Source organism: Mya arenaria, chromosome 15 (genome assembly GCF_026914265.1).
Source record: "Mya arenaria isolate MELC-2E11 chromosome 15, ASM2691426v1".
Lineage (NCBI taxonomy): Eukaryota > Metazoa > Mollusca > Bivalvia > Myida > Myidae > Mya > Mya arenaria.
The window spans coordinates 49,860,998-49,880,514 of record NC_069136.1 but is presented as its reverse complement, the minus strand read 5'-3'; the positions used below and the strand labels follow the sequence as shown (position 1 = coordinate 49,880,514).

Below are 19,517 nucleotides of genomic sequence, written 5' to 3'. Positions count from 1 at the left end.
TTATAGTTGTAAATTTGGCTAATTCATTTTTTCTCAATAGTTACTTCCCTTATTTTCAAATTTCTCATTGATCTGTCAAATCAGAATGACAACAATGGTGGATATTTTTGGACAATTATTGTGATAAAGTAACATTTGTAGTCCAATTTTAAAAAGCAGGAGTCTGAAATATACGTATAGACTTACTGGTCCGTCGAAGTGGACGTCTAGCCAGGAGTCTTTTTGCGTTTTTGATATGATTTCTGATATTGGATGACCGTGGTACAGGAAAATGTATCAGCTTAAAATGTCCAAGTATTGAAAGAAGTTTTCCTGAACGATCACATTTGTTATTTATTCCTCAATTTAACAATTCACGATTGTCCTGTTTTTCCTAGAATGTTCATTTTGCTCTTTCCTAATTTGACTGCAAAATCTTGATCTTGATGGAGTCGGGTTAGAACAGGCTTTTTACTGTATATCCCCAAACTCTTTAATACAGCTGCGACATCCCTATTCAGGCTAATACCAGAACACGCCATATCATGAAACTTGTTGCATGGAACACTGGCAGCAAGTGGCAGAAATTAATATAGGTATTATGACATGTTGCAGGACAGAAGTAAGCATGCCAGTTCAGCTTTTAAATGGATGTTGACACTGACATCCCAAAAGGGCACAGGGGGAAATACATGTCACAACAAAACACATAATACTTATTTATTCAAAGTCCTCTTTTGCAGACAAAATACCCTTTAGTAGGGCTGTGAGCTCATTCTCCTCAAGTTGAGAGATAGCCGTGACAGAATTCCTAAAATTATGTTCAATTATTACACCACTGTCCACCCACCCTTTTTCTCAGCAACCACTAGCTTGAATCCAACAAAACTATAGATTACTAGGAAATTCTTAGAAATCTTTCTAGGAGAAACAGTTGCTGGAATTATCAAATTGAGTTGGGTTTTTACTCCCCCCCCATCGCCCCCCACCTACATATATTGTAAATTGCAACATGCTCATGTGTATTAAAAAGTATGCAAGTTATATATACAACAAATATTGATAATGTATTGTAACTGAATTGTTTCGTAGTATTTAGAATTATTTAAGCTGATTTTTCCTTTCAGGTAAAAATGACAAACACAATGTACAGGACTTCATTACAAGAATCATGAAAACTTGTCTCTGGACCGTCCTCAGTCTGCTTGGTAAGATTGTAAATTACATTATTCACTAAATTTAATTTCTTTCCTTTCATTCTAAATTCAATATTTAATTATAAACCATTACCGGGTACTTACAATCCACTATTAAAATCTAGCTTGTAAGTATTCAAATTGAAAACCATATTGCAATGATTTCAATTTCCTCAAGCGTTTCATCTCACATAACTGGTTTGTCAGATTAATGTTCATATGGTCTTAAGATGGCTATTTTTTCTACAATGTTGGTTTGAGAACTTTTAATTTATTAACATATTTAATCTTAGAATGTTTTTAGGCATACCCTTTGAGCCCAATTCAACTCTACCCAAAATTGCATGATAGCATTCCTTCTGTTTACAGTGCTACCATGCTCCTGCGAAATATGCCGGTTTAATTCTCTAGAAGTTGACTGTAGATACAAGATAGATGGTGTGACTGTCTCGCACATCACTGGCAGGATTGAACCCTGTGATGATCCTGTTTCTGTCACTTTTGAAATTACGGTATGAGTTTGCTTTATTGTAAGATATGGCTCCAATTGTTCAAGAGCCCTTAAGCATACCATGCGCTTTAATAGCTTATTTCTTAATGCCAAACTTCTTACTTCATCTTGATTTTACTAAATAGAAATTAGTAAGTCAAGATTAACATAAAGATGGTTTACTTTTAAAGTTCAAAAACTCTTAGAATGTAAACAATACAGAAAATATGCCAACACAAAAGTATTGAGCTCAGCTCCTGTTTTGCTCTGCAGACTTGATACTGAAAACAACTGGCAATTTTTTTTTATTTCACTCTGACAGTTCATAGAAGCTGTTCATTATTACAGTACATGTAGACTCTTATCATTTATTTATGTATTTATTTTTATTATTTGAATTTATTCATTCTTATCTCCATTCTATTTTCAATAACATTACAAGGTGATTTCTATAATCTTGGTGTTGACGGTATTGTTGTCTTGGCCATTAGTATCAATTGGCAGAAATTAAGTTGTTCATAACTGGGAACCGTTCAACATATCTAAATGAAACTTGGTCAATGTTTACAATGCCAAGCAAACAATGTGGCTAAGGCTTTATAAAAGGATGCTTCACCGCACACATCCTTTTTGATAGCACCCTTCTGCCTTCTTAGAGACCAGCTTGGGCACCTTTCTACTTACATAGAATTAAATGCTTAAGACTGTCAAATATTTCTTTGATTAAAACTTATAATGATTTTAAATACATTTAAACACTTTACATAATTGGCAGATGAGACATATTACTTAACCTAAACACAATTCTCAACACTTTTTGTCAAATTCATAATGTTTAAGTTCATCACAGCCCGATAATGTGCGCCCTTTTCAGCCTAAGCACTCTGACCCTTTTTGCAGCCCACTTCTCTTTTTAAATAGGGCTTAAACCCTAACATGAAGAGTAAGTTCCATCACTTTTGCATAAATATTTTATGCATGAAATATACCAGCTTTCAACTGAGAAAAACAATATTACAACAGTCATCGAAATTAGATCTTTTGGATGTACTAGCTCTTATCCATATACTAGTGCAACTAATTGCAACATGCCCAGCTTTATAAAACTGAGAATTTTCAGCAAGCCCGGAAAGCAGTTAACCAGTACAGTGCTTGTGTGCTTATGCTAATCTCGACCACTGCTACAAGCGTTGGCATTTTTTGTGGTGCTCCGATGTATGAAATTTATTACCACTCTAAACTATTGTTTCCAGAGTGATCAGTATCCCGTGGATTTCACGTACACATTTGAGTCATCGTCTCGTGTGATGGTGCCACGATTCCCGTTGGAGGTTTTCCTGGAAGTAAATCTAGATGTCCTTGGTGATAAAAAGCTCCATGTGGAGGTACCCTGTTACAGCAAATTTGGCATTTATCTTTATATTTCATTTTCCAAAATAATATATGAATAGATAATACACCACAAACTACTAGTTTTAAAACAAATAATGTTTCTTTTTTCTTGTTGAAGATTTTTTGAAGTTCATCATAGTTTTACTGTATTATACATGAACACTTAAATAAAATCTGATTTGTTACTTTTGGCCAAATATAATGATCGCTATAAGATCGCTTTAGCTTTATAATATGGAATTTGATTCATGATTATATACACACAAAATAATAGATACTGACTCTGGATGCTTTAGTTTTTTATCCAACAAGTGTATGAAGGCTTGCATCAGTTAATGGAAAAAGTCAATGATTAGATTGAAAATAGAATATCCATGCTTTGGTGCCAAATCAATCAGAAAAAGAAGTGGGGTTTAGATTAATTTTGTGGTATTCTTTTATCTTTTATTAAAAAAATAAAGCTAGACATTTTGATTTAATTTCAGGCTGACTTCCAGGTGTTTGGTCTCCCAGATGCAGATTTTATCAATGAAGAGGTTGATCTCAGTGTGGTGCTAGAAAGATGCTGTAAGGTTTTAGGGACTTTTATTTCTCAAAGAAAACTGTAATGTTAATTTTTAGCTAAATCGTATAAAGGGCTATTAAATGCTTTATACAATTTAGCTAAAAAATCTTATTGAAGCCCAATTCCATAGAAATGAAGTACTAAGGTTATTGTAATTATGTTATTGGTATTTTCACATGGACCTATTTTACCTGAATTTTATCTAGTTTTTGCATCTATTTCTGTTTGATGTTTTGTGCACTTAACATGGATACTATATGGCTTAAATTTCTCGAACAATTTAAGATTGTTCATTATAACAGAATCATGCTTAGCTAATTATTTTTATTTTGGTATAATTAAGTGTAATATTCACATTTTAGAGAGTTTGGAGATTTTTATAGAAAGTGATCTTGAAAATCGTAATAAACTATTTTTTTTTCATTTTGTAAATTAAAGATTTAATAAGAAGTACATACGGCTTAATAAAACTTCAAACTTGAAACTTCTTTTTAAAAGTTTTTTAAAAGCTCATTCAAACAAAGACGCTTTTTTTGTTTATTTCTCAATTTCCTAAAACTTATATTACTGTTATGCCTTGCTCTTTATCATATGCTCAATGCTCATGAAGAATGTATTTCAACTTCATTTAATTTTACACAATTTACTGGTAAATACATTAATTACTATATAGGGCTGAGAATGGTTAAGTGGTATAGGTGTCAACCTTTCACCTAAGACAACATGGGTTCGATCCCCAACATGGGTAGTTCCTCAGGTCCAGTCCAAAAAGACACAGTACTAGTTTCTACCAAGTAAACAGACTAGAAAGTGATTTTCTAAGCTATCAGCTTTCGTCATAATCAAACAAATATATAAGTATAATCTACTAACTACTGTATATTTTCATGTTTATTTCAAGCTTTGGTCAATATTTTCAGTGAATGCAGCAGCCAGGATTGCCATTGGGTTTATGTGCGGACTTCTAGCTATTGTGGTTGCCATGCTGATTATCCTTCTAGTGATCAGACATAAAAAGAATAAGGCTGTGAGATTACGACTTTCATACTTAACACAGAATGTAGATGCTCCTGAGTATCAGTATAGAGAGAGTGACCATGGGACTGCTTATGAAAATACTGTAACTAATGAGGTAATTCCCAGCAATGTTAATGAGGCTGAAGAAGAAAATCGCAGTAGGACCCGAATTGTTGGAGGGACAGAATCTCGTAGAACTGCCACACAGAACAATTTAGTTGAAAGGAACTTAAGCCTTCCTGATTATGCAACATGCATGGAGTCAGAGCAAAACCATGGACAATCTGATCAAAGAACATATCTTGAAATACAACCAGAGAGAAGTCCAAATCAAGCACGGACAGAAAACAGAAATATTGTTCCATCAGTACAACATTATACTCAAGATACACCTGATGGAGTACATGTATCATGTGCTTCAACAAATGAGTGTAATGATGCTAACAGTTTTGAGAGAAATGGACAGCATACAAATTCACAAGTTGCTGACATGGAGAACCCTGTGGAAAGATATATACTGAGAAATCAAAATACACCAATGTTTCACATCAGAAGACCAAGTAAGACTTATCCTAGTGATAGAATGAATGGTCAAAGAAGTGGAAGAGATAACGAGAGAAGCAGAGAACGCATGAACAGACAAGAGAGAGGAAATCATGATGTAAGAAGTAGAGACAACAATAACAGAGGTGTTCGGAACGGAAATATTCAAAGTATGGTTAGAGACGATGAGAATGAGAGAAAAAGAGACAGTTATTATGAAGCTATAACAGGCAGAAATGGGAGAGAAAATGTTACAAGTGCAAGAATTAAAAATAATGATGCTGGAGATATGGACAGAGGAAGGAACAGTGGTGATATTGCCAGGGTTAATGGAAATATGAGGGAACATGAAAGTTACAATGATAGAAGTAGATCTGATATTGTTGAAAGTGATAAAATAAGGAAAGCAGAAGGTATTGATAGAAATACCAGAGATGCTGATAGTAATGGCAGATATATTGGTGCTAATGGTCGAGATATGCATGGCAATAGAAGAGATATCACTAGAGATATCAGAGGACATGAAAGAAACAGACATGTAGCTGAAAATGGTCGTATATTTGAAAATAATGTTAGTGGCAATATAAGGGAAAAACGAAACACAGATGAAAGGGCCAGGGCAAGCGAAATAAGTTCAGAAAAATTAGGACCTAGAAACAAAGATGATAGGACCAGAACAAGTGAAAAATGTCCAGACAAATTAGGACATAAAAAAACACATCATTGTCATAACTCCTTGGAAATAGTCGGTAAAAACACTGGAAAAGTCAATAACCATGAAATGGGAAGAAATATTGATAGAGAAAGCGGTTTCATTCATAACCCTAATGGAACAGAACAACATGATGAGAGAGGAGGTGTTTCATTTAGCAGAGTTAGAGGAAATAGACTGGTTTTGGATGAAAGTACAAGAGAAAAACCAAGAACTTCTGATGACCAACTAAGTTCTTCCGGACCAAACTCTTTGCCCTCTTCACCTGATCGGATGCAATTTTTACATGAACAAAAAAATGAACTGGAAGAAGATTCCAAACACAAGAGTTCTTATGTCTAATGTGATAGTATAAAGTTATTTATATGTTATGTCATCTGCGAAAATGAGTCCTGTCAAGGTATTTACTATAGATGTGAAACAAATTTTAAGCGATACAATTGCAATAAAAACTTATAACATTGTGTAGAATTAATTTAAAGAACCTTTCCCAAAATATGTAAAATTGGTTGCCGTCATGAAAAAACTTATTATAAATAAAAAAAAATATTATTAATATGTATACAACAGCAATATCAATACAAAACACAGTACATCATATACAGAAGAAAAACAAACCCACAGACGATATTTTCAATTATCATATGACTTAATGTTTCATGTTATAATTATTTGATAATAAACTTTTGATGTGACATCATAAATGAATAGCGTCAAAGTGACTGTCAGCACCATATAGTTATGTATTATTTTATCATTTTACTTATTGCTAAAACTCTTAAGGCTATTGTTTTGTCAAATTTAAAGACCTTGTTTTATAAAATTTGTTTTGAATGACAAGATGTCATTCTAGATGTTATGTTGTGGTATTTTTTTGTGGAGGAAATTAGACAACCTGAAGAAAATGTTAGCCAACCTTTCCGACGACCAATATTTAGTCTTGCAATTCTAAGATTGTGTAAAATGTTCCATTCATACAATGGAGATATTTTTATAAAAAAATAATATTCAGACAATAAGTGATTGTTTGACTGTAAGATGTCAATATATTTCACCGCTTGAGCACCAAGTGCTGTATTTCATGAGTGGCAAAGCCGCTTGTGAAATATTTACTTATGGTTTTTACAAGGTGATCTTACTCTGTAATAAACATTTATTCTTTTATTATTTGCCTAAAAGAGATTTAAAATAAAGGTTAATTTAAAAAAAAAATTCTCAGAAAAGCTAGCAAATTTGTATGCGAACATTTGATTTGAACATGAGACCATGCAAACATTTGAAATAGCATTTTTATTTCACTGATAAACCAAAAATAAAATCATAAAAGCAGGTTGTACTATAAATAAATGCCATTGTATTATTTTTAAACATTCACACTTGTCAAATATTCCAATATTAAGCTTACATGTATAGTATACTTTTCAATGTCTAAAGCTATCTTTGTTTTTAAAATGACTTTCAGCTTAAACTTGTATTCAATGTGTTAGGTTAATTTTGAATAGCGAGTACATATTTATTCTAACTTTTGAACACCTAAACAACTAATGACTGTTTATTGATATGTAAGTTTATTGATATTATATGTGTTCCTATTCACTAGAACTGCATGTACTTATTTTATGAATTCTTGTATATTTTTTTATTTCGTCACAAATGTATGCATAAAGAATTATTATCTTTAGTTGCTTTATATGTTTTATTCTAAATTATTGTAAAGGAATTGGAGGAAATTAGACAACCTGAAGAAAATGTTAGCCAACATTTCCACCGTCTCATTTTTTCACACTTATCATGCTTTTGTTCATTTGAAATATTTATATCCATTGCATATTTGTATAAAGTAAGTCAAAAGAATATTTATGTATATAAAAGTTATAGTTTGAATCTTAGGCAGTTTTTTATTTCTTTATCAATGGCTATTTAATTATATAATGATTTTATACATAGAGCGTGTTAGAAGTAGTAAGTAGTAATATATGTATGTGTTTCAGATCAAATTTACAGTATTTTATTTTTCCAATTGTATTTTAACTGTTTTAAAGTGTAGATAGTGCTATAGTTAAGTTTATTTTGATTGTTGTGCAATGTTTGCTTTTGTAGCTTATTATAATGTATAAATACAGATTTTTCTTGTTCTAATTTTTCTTTTACTCAGTTCTATTGCCTCTGGTCTCCTTTTTACTCCATTCTTGTTATCCTATTGTTTCCTTTCACACTTTTTTAGTTCTTCTTTCACACTGTTCAATTCCTTCTTTCATACTGTTATATTTCTTCTTTCACATTATTCTATTTCTCCTTTCACACTGTTCTATATCTCCTTTCACACTGTTCTTTTTCTTCTTTCACACTGTTTTTTTTATTTCTTTTTCACACCAGTTTATTTGTCCTTTCACACCGGTTTATTTCTCCTTTCACAATGTTTTATTTCTCCTTTCACTCTGTTCTGTTTTCACACTGTTTTTTTCTTTCTTTTTTCACACTGGCTTATTTCTCCTTTCACTCTGTTCTATATCTCCTATCACACTGTTCTATTTTTCCTTTCACACTGTTCTATATCTCCTTTCACACTGTGCTGTTTCTTTCACTCCATTCTACTTTTCCACTCTATTTTTTAGTTCTTTTACTGGGCTCTCCTCTATTTCTTTCTTTCAAATATCTTTCACACCGTTCAGTAACTGTTTTCTTTCTTTATGTTTCCTTTCTCCTTTCACTCTGTTATTGTTGTTGTTGTGATTCCGCTTCTATTGCTTGGTTTTCATAATCCTCTTCTTCTGTATTAAATGAACAAGTTTTATGTTGCAATTGTATTGTTGAATATTGAATACAATTGTTATTGTTTTGTTTAAAAATACTTTTTACATGATCTTTATTAATCAACATTCAACTGACTGACATTCCATGTTGTGAAACGCTGTCATAATTTATTTATAAAGAATATACCTTTTTAAGTTTTATATTTTATATACGCAGATACTCGTACATTGTGAAAAACTCATATTTACATCTAAGCATTACTTTTATATTCTCAAGCGCAATAAAACATTTAAAATTGGTTTAGTCCATTTTTCATTTATCGTTGATGTTACCGCTGGAAATCACTTTGGACCAAACTTGTATATAGTACACATTAATTTTCCAACCTAAATGCGTATAGTTTAGTATAAACAAGAAAATGGTGAACAACTTGGCTTCAATTCTTTTATTTTTGTTGCAAGAAGCCTTTAAGATTCTGTGAATGAGCATTTTGGCATGAAACTTAGTTTTGACCAATAAGAGATTCAAATAAACATAATTTGGCGGTCTGAATGAAAACCACTAAGAACTACTAAGAGTTAATAAGAATAGTTTTAGAGTTACTTCAAAGCTTTAAATATTTTCTTTTCAACATGCTGCATCTTAAAATATCTTTATAAATCTACATATTCAGCAGAGGTGTTTCAGTTCTGATTAAACACCACAGTCACAGTAGTATAATTTATAATAATAGAACATAGTGCTGTCGACCCCCAATGGCTTGAAGTCTTAGGGCCCGGCGAAAATACCTCGAGCCTCGGAAAATTTGAGCCAAGCGGGAATGCTTGCTTTCAGTATATAGAGATCGGTCCTTTACATTCAGTTCGAGCCAACCAGGAATTCGAGCCAAGCAAGTTCGAGCCAATGGGGTTCGACTGTATATAATTCTTGAGGAGTTAATGCCCTGCTCCACCCACCTCCCTCCCCTGAATAATGATTGAATATAGAGCACACTGTATGAAAGTTTATACACTCCTTTAGGCCATCCCAACTTCACTGCTGTAGCCCATACAACCCAACACTCCCTTAGGCCATCCCAACTATACTGCTGTAGCCCAAACCACCCAACACTCCCTTAGGCCATCCCAACTTCACTGCTGTAGCCCATACAACCCAACACTCCTTTAGGCCATCCCAACTTCACTGCTGTAGCCCATACCACCAACACTCATTTAGGCCATCCCAACTTCACTGCTGTAGCCCATACAACCCAACACTCCTTTAGGCCATCCCAACTTCACTGCTGTAGCCCATACAACCCAACACTCCTTTAGGCCATCCCAACTTCACTGCTGTAGCCCAAACAACCCAACACTCCTTTAGGCCATCCCAACTTCACTGCTGTAACCCAAACCACCCAACACTCCTTTAGGCCATCCCAACTTCACTGCTGTAGCCCAAACAACCCAACACTCATTAAGGCCATCCCAACTTCACTGCTGTAACCCAAACCACCCAACACTCCTTTAGGCCATCCCAACTTCACTGCTGTAGCCCAAACAACCCAACACTCATTAAGGCCATCCCAACTTCACTGCTGTAGCCCAAACCACCCAACACTCCTTTAGGCCATCCCAACTTCACTGCTGTAGCCCATACAACCCAACACTCCTTTAGGCCATCCCAACTTCACGGCTGTAGCCCATACAACCCAACACTCCTTTAGGCCATCCCAACTACACTGCTGTAGCCCAAACAACCCAACACTCCTTTAGGCCATCCCAACTTCACTGCTGTAGCCCAAACCACCCAACACTCCTTTAGGCCATCCCAACTTCACTGCTGTAGCCCAAACCACCCAACACTCCTTTAGGCCATCCCAACTTCACTGCTGTAGCCCAAACAACCCAACACTCATTAAGGCCATCCCAACTTCACTGCTGTAGCCCAAACCACCCAACACTCCTTTAGGCCATCCCAACTTCACTGCTGTAGCCCAAACCACCCAACACTCCTTTAGGCCATCCAAACTTCACGGCTGTAGCCCATACCTACCAACACTCCTTTAGGCCATCCCAACTACACTGCTGTAGCCCATACCTACTAACACTCCTTTAGGCCATCCCAACTTCACTTCTGTAGCCCAAACCACCCAACACTCCTTTAGGCCATCCAAACTTCACGGCTGTAGCCCAAACCACCCAACACTCCTTTAGGCCATCCCAACTTCACTGCTGTAGCCCATACCTACCAACACTCCTTTAGGCCATCCCAACTACACTGCTGTAGCCAATACCTACCAACACTCATTTAGGCCATCCCAACTATACTGCTGTAGCCCATACCTACCAACACTCATTTAGGCCATCCCAACTTTACTGCTGTAGCCCAAACCACCCAACACTCCCTTAGGCCATCCCAACTTTACTGCTGTAGCCAATACCTACCAACACTCATTTAGGCCATCCCAACTTCAGTGCTGTAGCCCAAACAACCCAACACTCATTAAGGCCATCCCAACTTCACTGCTGTAGCCCAAACAACCCAACACTCCTTTAGGCCATCCCAACTTTACTGCTGTAGCCCAAACAACCCAACACTCGCTTAGGCCATCCCAACTATACTGCTGTAGCCCAAACCACCCAACACTCCCTTAGGCCATCCCAACATCACTGCTTAAACCCAAACCACCCAACACTCCTTTAGGCCATCCCAACTTTACTGCTGTAGCCCAAACCACCCAACACTCGTTTAGGCCATCCCAACTTCACTGCTGTAGCCCATACCACCCAACACTCGTTTAGGCCATCCGAACATCACTGCTGTAGCCCATACCACCCAACACTCTTTAAGGCCATCCCAACATCACTGCTGTAGCTCATACAACCCAACACTCTTTAAGGCCATCCCAACTATACTGCTGTAGCCCATACCTACCAACACTCATTTAGGCCATCCCAACTTCAATGCTGTAGCCCATACCACCCAACACTCGTTTAGGCCATCCCAACTTCAATGCTGTAGCCCATACCACCCAACACTCGTTTAGGCCATCCCAACTTCAATGCTGTAGCCTATACCACCCAACACTCATTTAGGCCATCCCAACATCACTGCTGTAGCTCATACAACCCAACACTCTTTAAGGCCATCCCAACTTCACTGCTGTAGCCCAAACCTACCAACACTCATTTAGGCCATCCCAACTTCAATGCTGTAGCCTATACCACCCAACACTCCTTTAGGCCATCCCAACTTCACTGCTGTAGCCCATACCACCCAACACTCCTTTAGGCCATCCCAACTTCAATGCTGTAGCCTATACCACCCAACACTCCCTTAGACCATCCAAACTTCACTGCTGTAGCCCATACCACCCAACACTCCTTTAGGCCATCCCAACTTCACTGCTGTAGCCCATACAACCCAACACTCATTTAGGCCATCCCAACTTCAATGCTGTAGCCCATACCACCCAACACTCATTTAGGCCATCCCAACTTCAATGCTGTAGCCTATACCACCCAACACTCTTTAAGGCCATCCCAACTTCACTGCTGTAGCTCATACAACCCAACACTCTTTAAGGCCATCCCAACTTCAATGCTGTAGCCTATACCACCCAACACTCCTTTAGGCCATCCCAACTTCAATGCTGTAGCCCATACCACCCAACACTCGTTTAGGCCATCCCAACTTCAATGCTGTAGCCTATACCACCCAACACTCATTTAGGCCATCCCAACATCACTGCTGTAGCCCATACAACCCAACACTCTTTAAGGCCATCCCAACTATACTGCTGTAGCCCATACCTACCAACACTCATTTAGGCCATCCCAACTTCAATGCTGTAGCCTATACCACCCAACACTCCTTTAGGCCATCCCAACTTCACTGCTGTAGCCCATACCACCCAACACTCCTTTAGGCCATCCCAACTTCAATGCTGTAGCCTATACCACCCAACACTCCTTTAGGCCATCCAAACTTCACTGCTGTAGCCCATACCACCCAACACTCCTTTAGGCCATCCCAACTTCACTGCTGTAGCCCATACAACCCAACACTCATTTAGGCCATCCCAACTTCAATGCTGTAGCCTATACCACCCAACACTCATTTAGGCCATCCCAACTTCAATGCTGTAGCCTATACCACCCAACACTCTTTAAGGCCATCCCAACTTCACTGCTGTAGCTCATACAACCCAACACTCTTTAAGGCCATCCCAACTTCAATGCTGTAGCCTATACCACCCAACACTCCTTTAGGCCATCCCAACTTCACTGCTGTAGCCCATACAACCCAACACTCTTTAAGGCCATCCCAACTTCACTGCTGTAGCTCATACAACCCAACACTCTTTAAGGCCATCCCAACTTCACTGCTGTAGCCCATACCACCCAACACTCCTTTAGGCCATCCCAACTTCAATGCTGTAGCCTATACCACCCAACACTCCCTTAGGCCATCCCAACTTCACTGCTGTAGCCCATACCACCCAACACTCCTTTAGGCCATCCCAACTTCACTGCTGTAGCTCATACAACCCAACACTCATTTAGGCCATCCCAACTTCAATACTGTAGCCTATACCACCCAACACTCATTTAGGCCATCCCAACTTCACTGCTGTAGCCCATACAACCCAACACTCTTTAAGGCCATCCCAACTATACTTTTGTAGCCCATACCTACCAACACTCATTTAGGCCATCCCAACTATTCTGCTGTAGCCCATACCTACAAACACTCATTTAGGCCATCCCAACTATTCTGCTGTAGCCCATACCTACAAACACTCATTTAGGCCATCCCAACTATACTGTTGTAGCCCATACCTACCAACACTCATTTAGGCCATCCCAACTATTCTGCTGTAGCCCATACCTACCAACACTCATTTAGGCCATCCCAACTATTCTGCTGTAGCCCATACCACCCAACACTCATTTAGGCCATCCCAACTTCAATGCTGTAGCCCAAACAACCCAACACTCCTTTAGGCCATCCCAACTTCACTGCTGTAGCCCATACCTACCAACACTCATTTAGGCCATCCCAACTATTCTGCTGTAGCCCATACCACCCAACACTCATTTAGGCCATCCCAACTTCAATGCTGTAACCCATACAACCCAACACTCTTTAAGGCCATCCCAACTATACTGTTGTAGCCCATACCTACCAACACTCATTTAGGCCATCCCAACTTCAATGCTGTAGCCCATACCACCCAACACTCCTTTAGGCCATCCCAACTTCACTGCTGTAGCCCATACCACCCAACACGCGTTTAGGCCATCCCAACATCACTGCTGTAGCCCAAACCACCCAACACTCGCTAAGCCATCCCAACTATACTGCTGTAGCCTATACCACCCAACACTCATTTAGGCCATCCCAACTTCAATGCTGTAGCCCATACAACCCAACACTCTTTAAGGCCATCCCAACATCACTGCTGTAGCCCAAACCACCCAACACTCGCTAAGCCATCCCAACTTTACTGCTGTAGCACAAACCACCCAACACTCATTTAGGCCATCCCAACTTCACTGCTGTAGTTCATACCTACCAACACTCATTTAGGCCATCTCAACTTCACTGCTGCAGCCCGGCCATACCACCCAACACGCGTTTAGGCCATCCCAACATCATTGCTGTAGCCCAAACCACCCAACACTCGTTTAGGCCATCCCAACTTCACTGCTGTAGCCCATGCCACCCAACACGCGTTTAGGCCATCCGAACATCACTGCTGTAGCCCATACCACCCAACACTCCTTCAGGCCACCCCAACTTCACTGCTGTATCCCATACCACCCAACACGCGTTTAGGCCATCCCAACATCACTGCTGTAGCCCAAACCACCCAACACTCATTTAGGCCATCCCAACTTCACTGCTGTAGCCCATACCACCCAACACTCCTTTAGGCCATCCCAACTTCACTGCTGTAGCCCATACAACCCAACACTCATTTAGGCCATCCCAACTTCACTGCTGTAGCCCATACAACCCAACACTCATTTAGGCCATCCCAACTTCACTGCTGTAGCCCATACAACCCAACACTCTTTAAGGCCATCCCAACTTCACTGCTGTAGCCCAAACAACCCAACACTCCTTTAGGCCATCCCAACTTCACTGCTGTAGCCCATACAACCCAACACTCCTTTAGGCCATCCCAACTTCACTGCTGTAGCCCATACAACCCAACACTCCTTTAGGCCATCCCAACTTCACTGCTGTAGCCCATACAACCCAACACTCCTTTAGGCCATCCCAACTTCACTGCTGTAGCCCAAACCACCCAACACTCCTTTAGGCCATCCCAACATCACTGCTGTAGCCCATACCACCCAACACTCCTTTAGGCCATCCCAACTTCACTGCTGTAGCCCATACAACCCAACACTCATTTAGGCCATCCCAACTTCAATGCTGTAGCCTATACCACCCAACACTCCTTTAGGCCATCCCAACTTCACTGCTGTAGCTCATACAACCCAACACTCCTTTAGGCCATCCCAACTATTCTGCTGTAGCCCATACCTACCAACACTCATTTAGGCCATCCCAACTTCAATGCTGTAGCCCATACAACCCAACACTCTTTAAGGCCATCCCAACATCACTGCTGTAGCCCAAACCACCCAACACTCGCTAAGCCATCCCAACTTCGCTGCTGTAGCACAAACCACCCAACACTCATTTAGGCCATCCCAACTTCACTGCTGTAGTTCATACCTACCAACACTCATTTAGGCCATCTCAACTTCACTGCTGTAGCCCGACCATACCACCCAACACGCGTTTAGGCCATCCCAACATCATTGCTGTAGCCCAAACCACCCAACACTCGTTTAGGCCATCCCAACTTCACTGCTGTAGCCCATACCACCCAACACGCGTTTAGGCCATCCGAACATCACTGCTGTAGCCCATACCACCCAACACTCCTTCAGGCCACCCCAACTTCACTGCTGTATCCCATACCACCCAACACGCGTTTAGGCCATCCCAAAATCACTGCTGTAGCCCAAACCACCCAACACTCATTTAGGCCATCCCAACTTCACTGCTGTAGCCCATACCACCCAACACGCGTTTAGGCCATCCCAACATCACTGCTGTAGCCCATACCACCCAACACGCGTTTAGGCCATCCCAACTTCACTGCTGTAGCCCAAACCACTCAACAATCCTTTAGGCCATCCCAACTTCACTCCTGTGGTCCAAACCACCTAACACTCGTTTAGGCCATCCCAACTTCACTGCTGTAGCCCAAACCACCAAACACTCATTTAGGCCATCCAATTATCATTGCTGTATCCCACACCGCCCAACACTCGTTTAAGCCATCCCAACTTCACTGCTGTAACCAAAACCACCCAACACTCGTTGAAGCCATTCCAACTTCACTGCTGGAGCCCAAACCACCCAACACTTGTTTAGGTCATCCCTACTTCACTGCTGTAACCCAAACAACCCAACACTCGTTTAGGCCATCCCGACTATACTGCTGTAACACAAACCACCCAACACTCGTTTAGGCCATCCCTACTTCACTGCTGTAACACAAACCACCCAACACTCGTTTAGGCCATCCCAACTTCACTGCTGTAGCCCAGACCACCCAACACTCGTTTAGGCCATCCCAATTTCACTGCTGTAGCCCAAACCACCCAACACTCGTTTAGACCATCCCAACTTTACCTCTGTAGCCCAAACCACCTAACACTGACTTAGGCCATCCCAACTTCACTGCTGTAGCCCAAACCACCCAACATTGACTTAGGCCATCCCAACTTCACTGCTGTAGTCCAAACCACCCAACACTCGCTTAGGCCATCCCAACTTCACTGCTTAAGCCCAAACCACCCAACACTCGTTTAGGCCATCCCAACTTCACTGCTATAGCCCGAACCACCCCACACTCGCTTAGGCCATCCCAACTTTACTGCTGTAGGCCATACCACCCAACACTGCTGTCACGCATACCAATTTCAGTGCAGTCCACACCTGCCCACAAACCTTTAGGCCATCCTTCCAGCACTGCTGTATACATAACAGAATTGTCAATTTACAGGTAATTCCCTTATTTTTTTAAATGTCATGTCAAAATGTTAACTTGGGCATGGCCTTAAAACCGTTCAGGATATCCACATGGAACTTTGTATACATGATATAAATGACAAAATGCACATGTAGCAAAGGCCAATTGGTCTGACTTTAATAATTAGTTATCAAGTTATACACCTTGGCATTTTGAAAGGCCATGCTTTTTTTTAACTTGACTGTAAGTTAATAATAACCATTCACGATATCCATGAAACTTTGTATACAAACTTCCAGTGAGCAATGTGCACATGTGTAGCAAGGCCCCAAATCTTGCTTTAGTAAGTGTCGAGTTACGCCCCTTAATAACTTAAAAGAGAAGACGAGCATTGGCGTTCGCGCCGCGCGGTCTTGTTTATTGTTATGATATAAAACTTGGGTTTCATATGTATGAGCTGTTACAAGAATTGGTCCACTACACAGTGTTCTTTTTCTGCTTTTTGTGTGCGTACGAAAGCAGTCGAATATTTATCTAGAATACTAGTAGTACAACTCTTTTTTGCCTGAAACGAATGTATTACTTTACGCGGAGCGCAATACAGAGATACGTCCGCTGATCCCTCGTTATTAGACATTCAGGGACAGTGAATGACATACAGTGTTTCGAATCTTTTGATGAACAGCCTGCTTGTCATATTGGCTGTAATATTGTTACTCTTAGAATGATAACAAGAGAGTTGAAACACCAAGTCATTTTTTCTTTGAAATGTGCAAATAAAAAAGAACTGCATAGAATCAACATAATCCAGGTAGTGGAGAGGAAGCATACTTTAAACCTTCGAATAGTTAGTTCATGTGCAACAATGTTCCAGAAAAAGATGGATTTTCATATGGGCTATAAGCGTAGAGATAATCGCCAGTTGAAACATGCCTCACGTAAACGTCGTCGCCTTGTCTTAACTGAAGGAAGAACGAGTTCAAATTGCAATTCGCGGTTTCGCCGTCGCCTGCCAACACTTTTCCTACAATATCAGTGTTGACAACACACTCCAATACGATGAAATGTAGCCTCGTGGAGCAGGCAGCCACTTGGATTTGGTAGGTGCCATTGAAAGGAGCGACGAACATGCCATGGTGGGGGTTATAAGCGTTCCCGAGGTTAAGTTTGACGTCGTCGAAGTAGATATGGTGGTCATTACCGGAGATAGAAGACGTCAGGTACGCCATAAACGTTACTTGGGGCGTCAATAGTTTGTTTCTCAAGGAAGCTGCAAAAACATCATTTATTACAACACCCGCGACTAGCGGCATCCTATTTTCGCACAGAAACGGTCCCACAATTTTCTATTTCGGTCCTCATTATATAACATGAAAATCATTTTTGTGTTGTTGCAGTATAGTATATTGTATTTATTTATGTAAAACAATGATTAACGGAAGGACAATAGTTAAGCGGCGGTCAATTGAAGGATGTATGATTGACGAGAATTCTCTTATAACATATTGTATTTATAAGAAGGTTTGGCGTTCGGATATGTATGTCAACATAGAAAAATAAACATAAGATTAAATTTAAAATGGAAATAACCGAACCATTTTCTTCCTGAAGCGTTGAAACGGTTTGTTGCAGATCAGTAACAATCTTCAGTAACGCAGACTCTTGTTGCCCCATTGCCGATAAGTTCTGCTTCATATTCATGTTGTCTTTTTCAACTGCGTTAAGTCGTGAAATTATTGTGTAATAATTGTCATCAAGTAAAATTCGCCTATTTTTCGTTATATTATCATTTGTTGCCTCAACGGCAATGAGAGCAAATACAAAAATGTTAAAAATTAAATAAAGATGCACCATATTTACACTCATTTCTTCACCATGTAGTTCATGCAGACAGCCGAAGGCAAGCTGTTCGAAAGTTAAAGCATGTACTAGAATGGGACCACCAAGGAAGATAAGACCATGTGCAGTTGGAATAAGACACACACTTAATATACATTCGGCCACACGATGTATTTATTTTTGCCCAAGACACTTTAAAGCAAATGGGTCGGAAATAAAGATGAACATAACATTTGCCGGTTTGAAAACTGGAGTGGGCAAAGGAGAGTTCATTTTAACCTATGTGCTAAGGTATGCCGAATTATGGCAATTACCCGTCTCGACTCGACTCGAAACTATTTTAATCATGGACAAAGATGTCCATGCACTTGTAATATCGGTCATAATATAAAACGTTATGTATAATTGTATAGAACCGTTTAAAAGCGGCTACCCCAACAATCACTGACCAAATATTTATTGATATTCACCATGTATCATGATTTGAATTATGTAATCTATATGTGTGCGTGCGTGTTGTCATGTTCCAAGGCTGTAACCCGAATATTAATTAATAAAGATATGTTGATACATTTGAAGTACATGTATGTCTTTGTTGTTTTGTGACGTTTATTTTGTATCTCCCTTGTATTGCCGGTAAGTCATAACAATATATGCTTGTATACAGATGTTGTTTTTATATTTTGATCACTGGGCTTGTCCCTGCACGTAGTTTTCATTGTATTATCGTGTCTGTTTGGCTTTTAGCTGTTGGCTTTTGTACCATTAAACGAGATCAGTATAGTTTATGGGCGTTTGTTGCTGGACTGTCCCACATGTAGCTTCATCATATTACGGTCGAATATGATAAACAACTGATTAGCAAGAATCAATGTTTAACTATGACAGTGAGAGATCACTGCAGTATTTTGAAAAGGTCAGATAATATATGAATATGTTGATTGATTATGTCAATTTCAAGATATGGGAGTTCGGCATAATTTATT

The 19,517-nt window shown here is 39.4% G+C and overlaps 2 protein-coding genes across 3 annotated transcripts; one reads left to right on the top strand and one right to left on the bottom strand.

The window, feature by feature from the left end:
* The first annotated feature begins 80 nt into the window (after nt 1-80).
* On the top strand, nt 81-8,946 carry LOC128218693 (uncharacterized). The gene is made up of 6 exons (XM_052926352.1): nt 81-97; nt 1,107-1,187; nt 1,545-1,687; nt 2,919-3,050; nt 3,543-3,624; nt 4,543-8,946. Exons 2-6 carry the CDS (start codon nt 1,151-1,153, stop codon nt 6,234-6,236), a joined length of 2,088 nt encoding a protein of 695 aa, XP_052782312.1. The 5' UTR covers nt 81-97; nt 1,107-1,150; the 3' UTR covers nt 6,237-8,946.
* An 8,543-nt stretch (nt 8,947-17,489) lies between these two features.
* On the bottom strand, nt 17,490-18,584 carry LOC128218861 (heavy metal-binding protein HIP-like). Of its 2 annotated transcripts, XM_052926596.1 has the most exons (3): nt 18,553-18,584; nt 18,288-18,407; nt 17,490-17,962 (listed from the first exon to the last, which is right to left on the bottom strand). In XM_052926596.1, exons 2-3 carry the CDS (start codon nt 18,391-18,393, stop codon nt 17,541-17,543), a joined length of 528 nt encoding a protein of 175 aa, XP_052782556.1. In that variant the 5' UTR covers nt 18,394-18,407; nt 18,553-18,584; the 3' UTR covers nt 17,490-17,540. The 2 variants fall into 2 exon arrangements, with proteins under 2 accessions (XP_052782556.1, XP_052782555.1); XM_052926595.1 differs by having other exon boundaries at nt 18,288-18,578.
* Nucleotides 18,585-19,517: the final 933 nt, after the last annotated feature.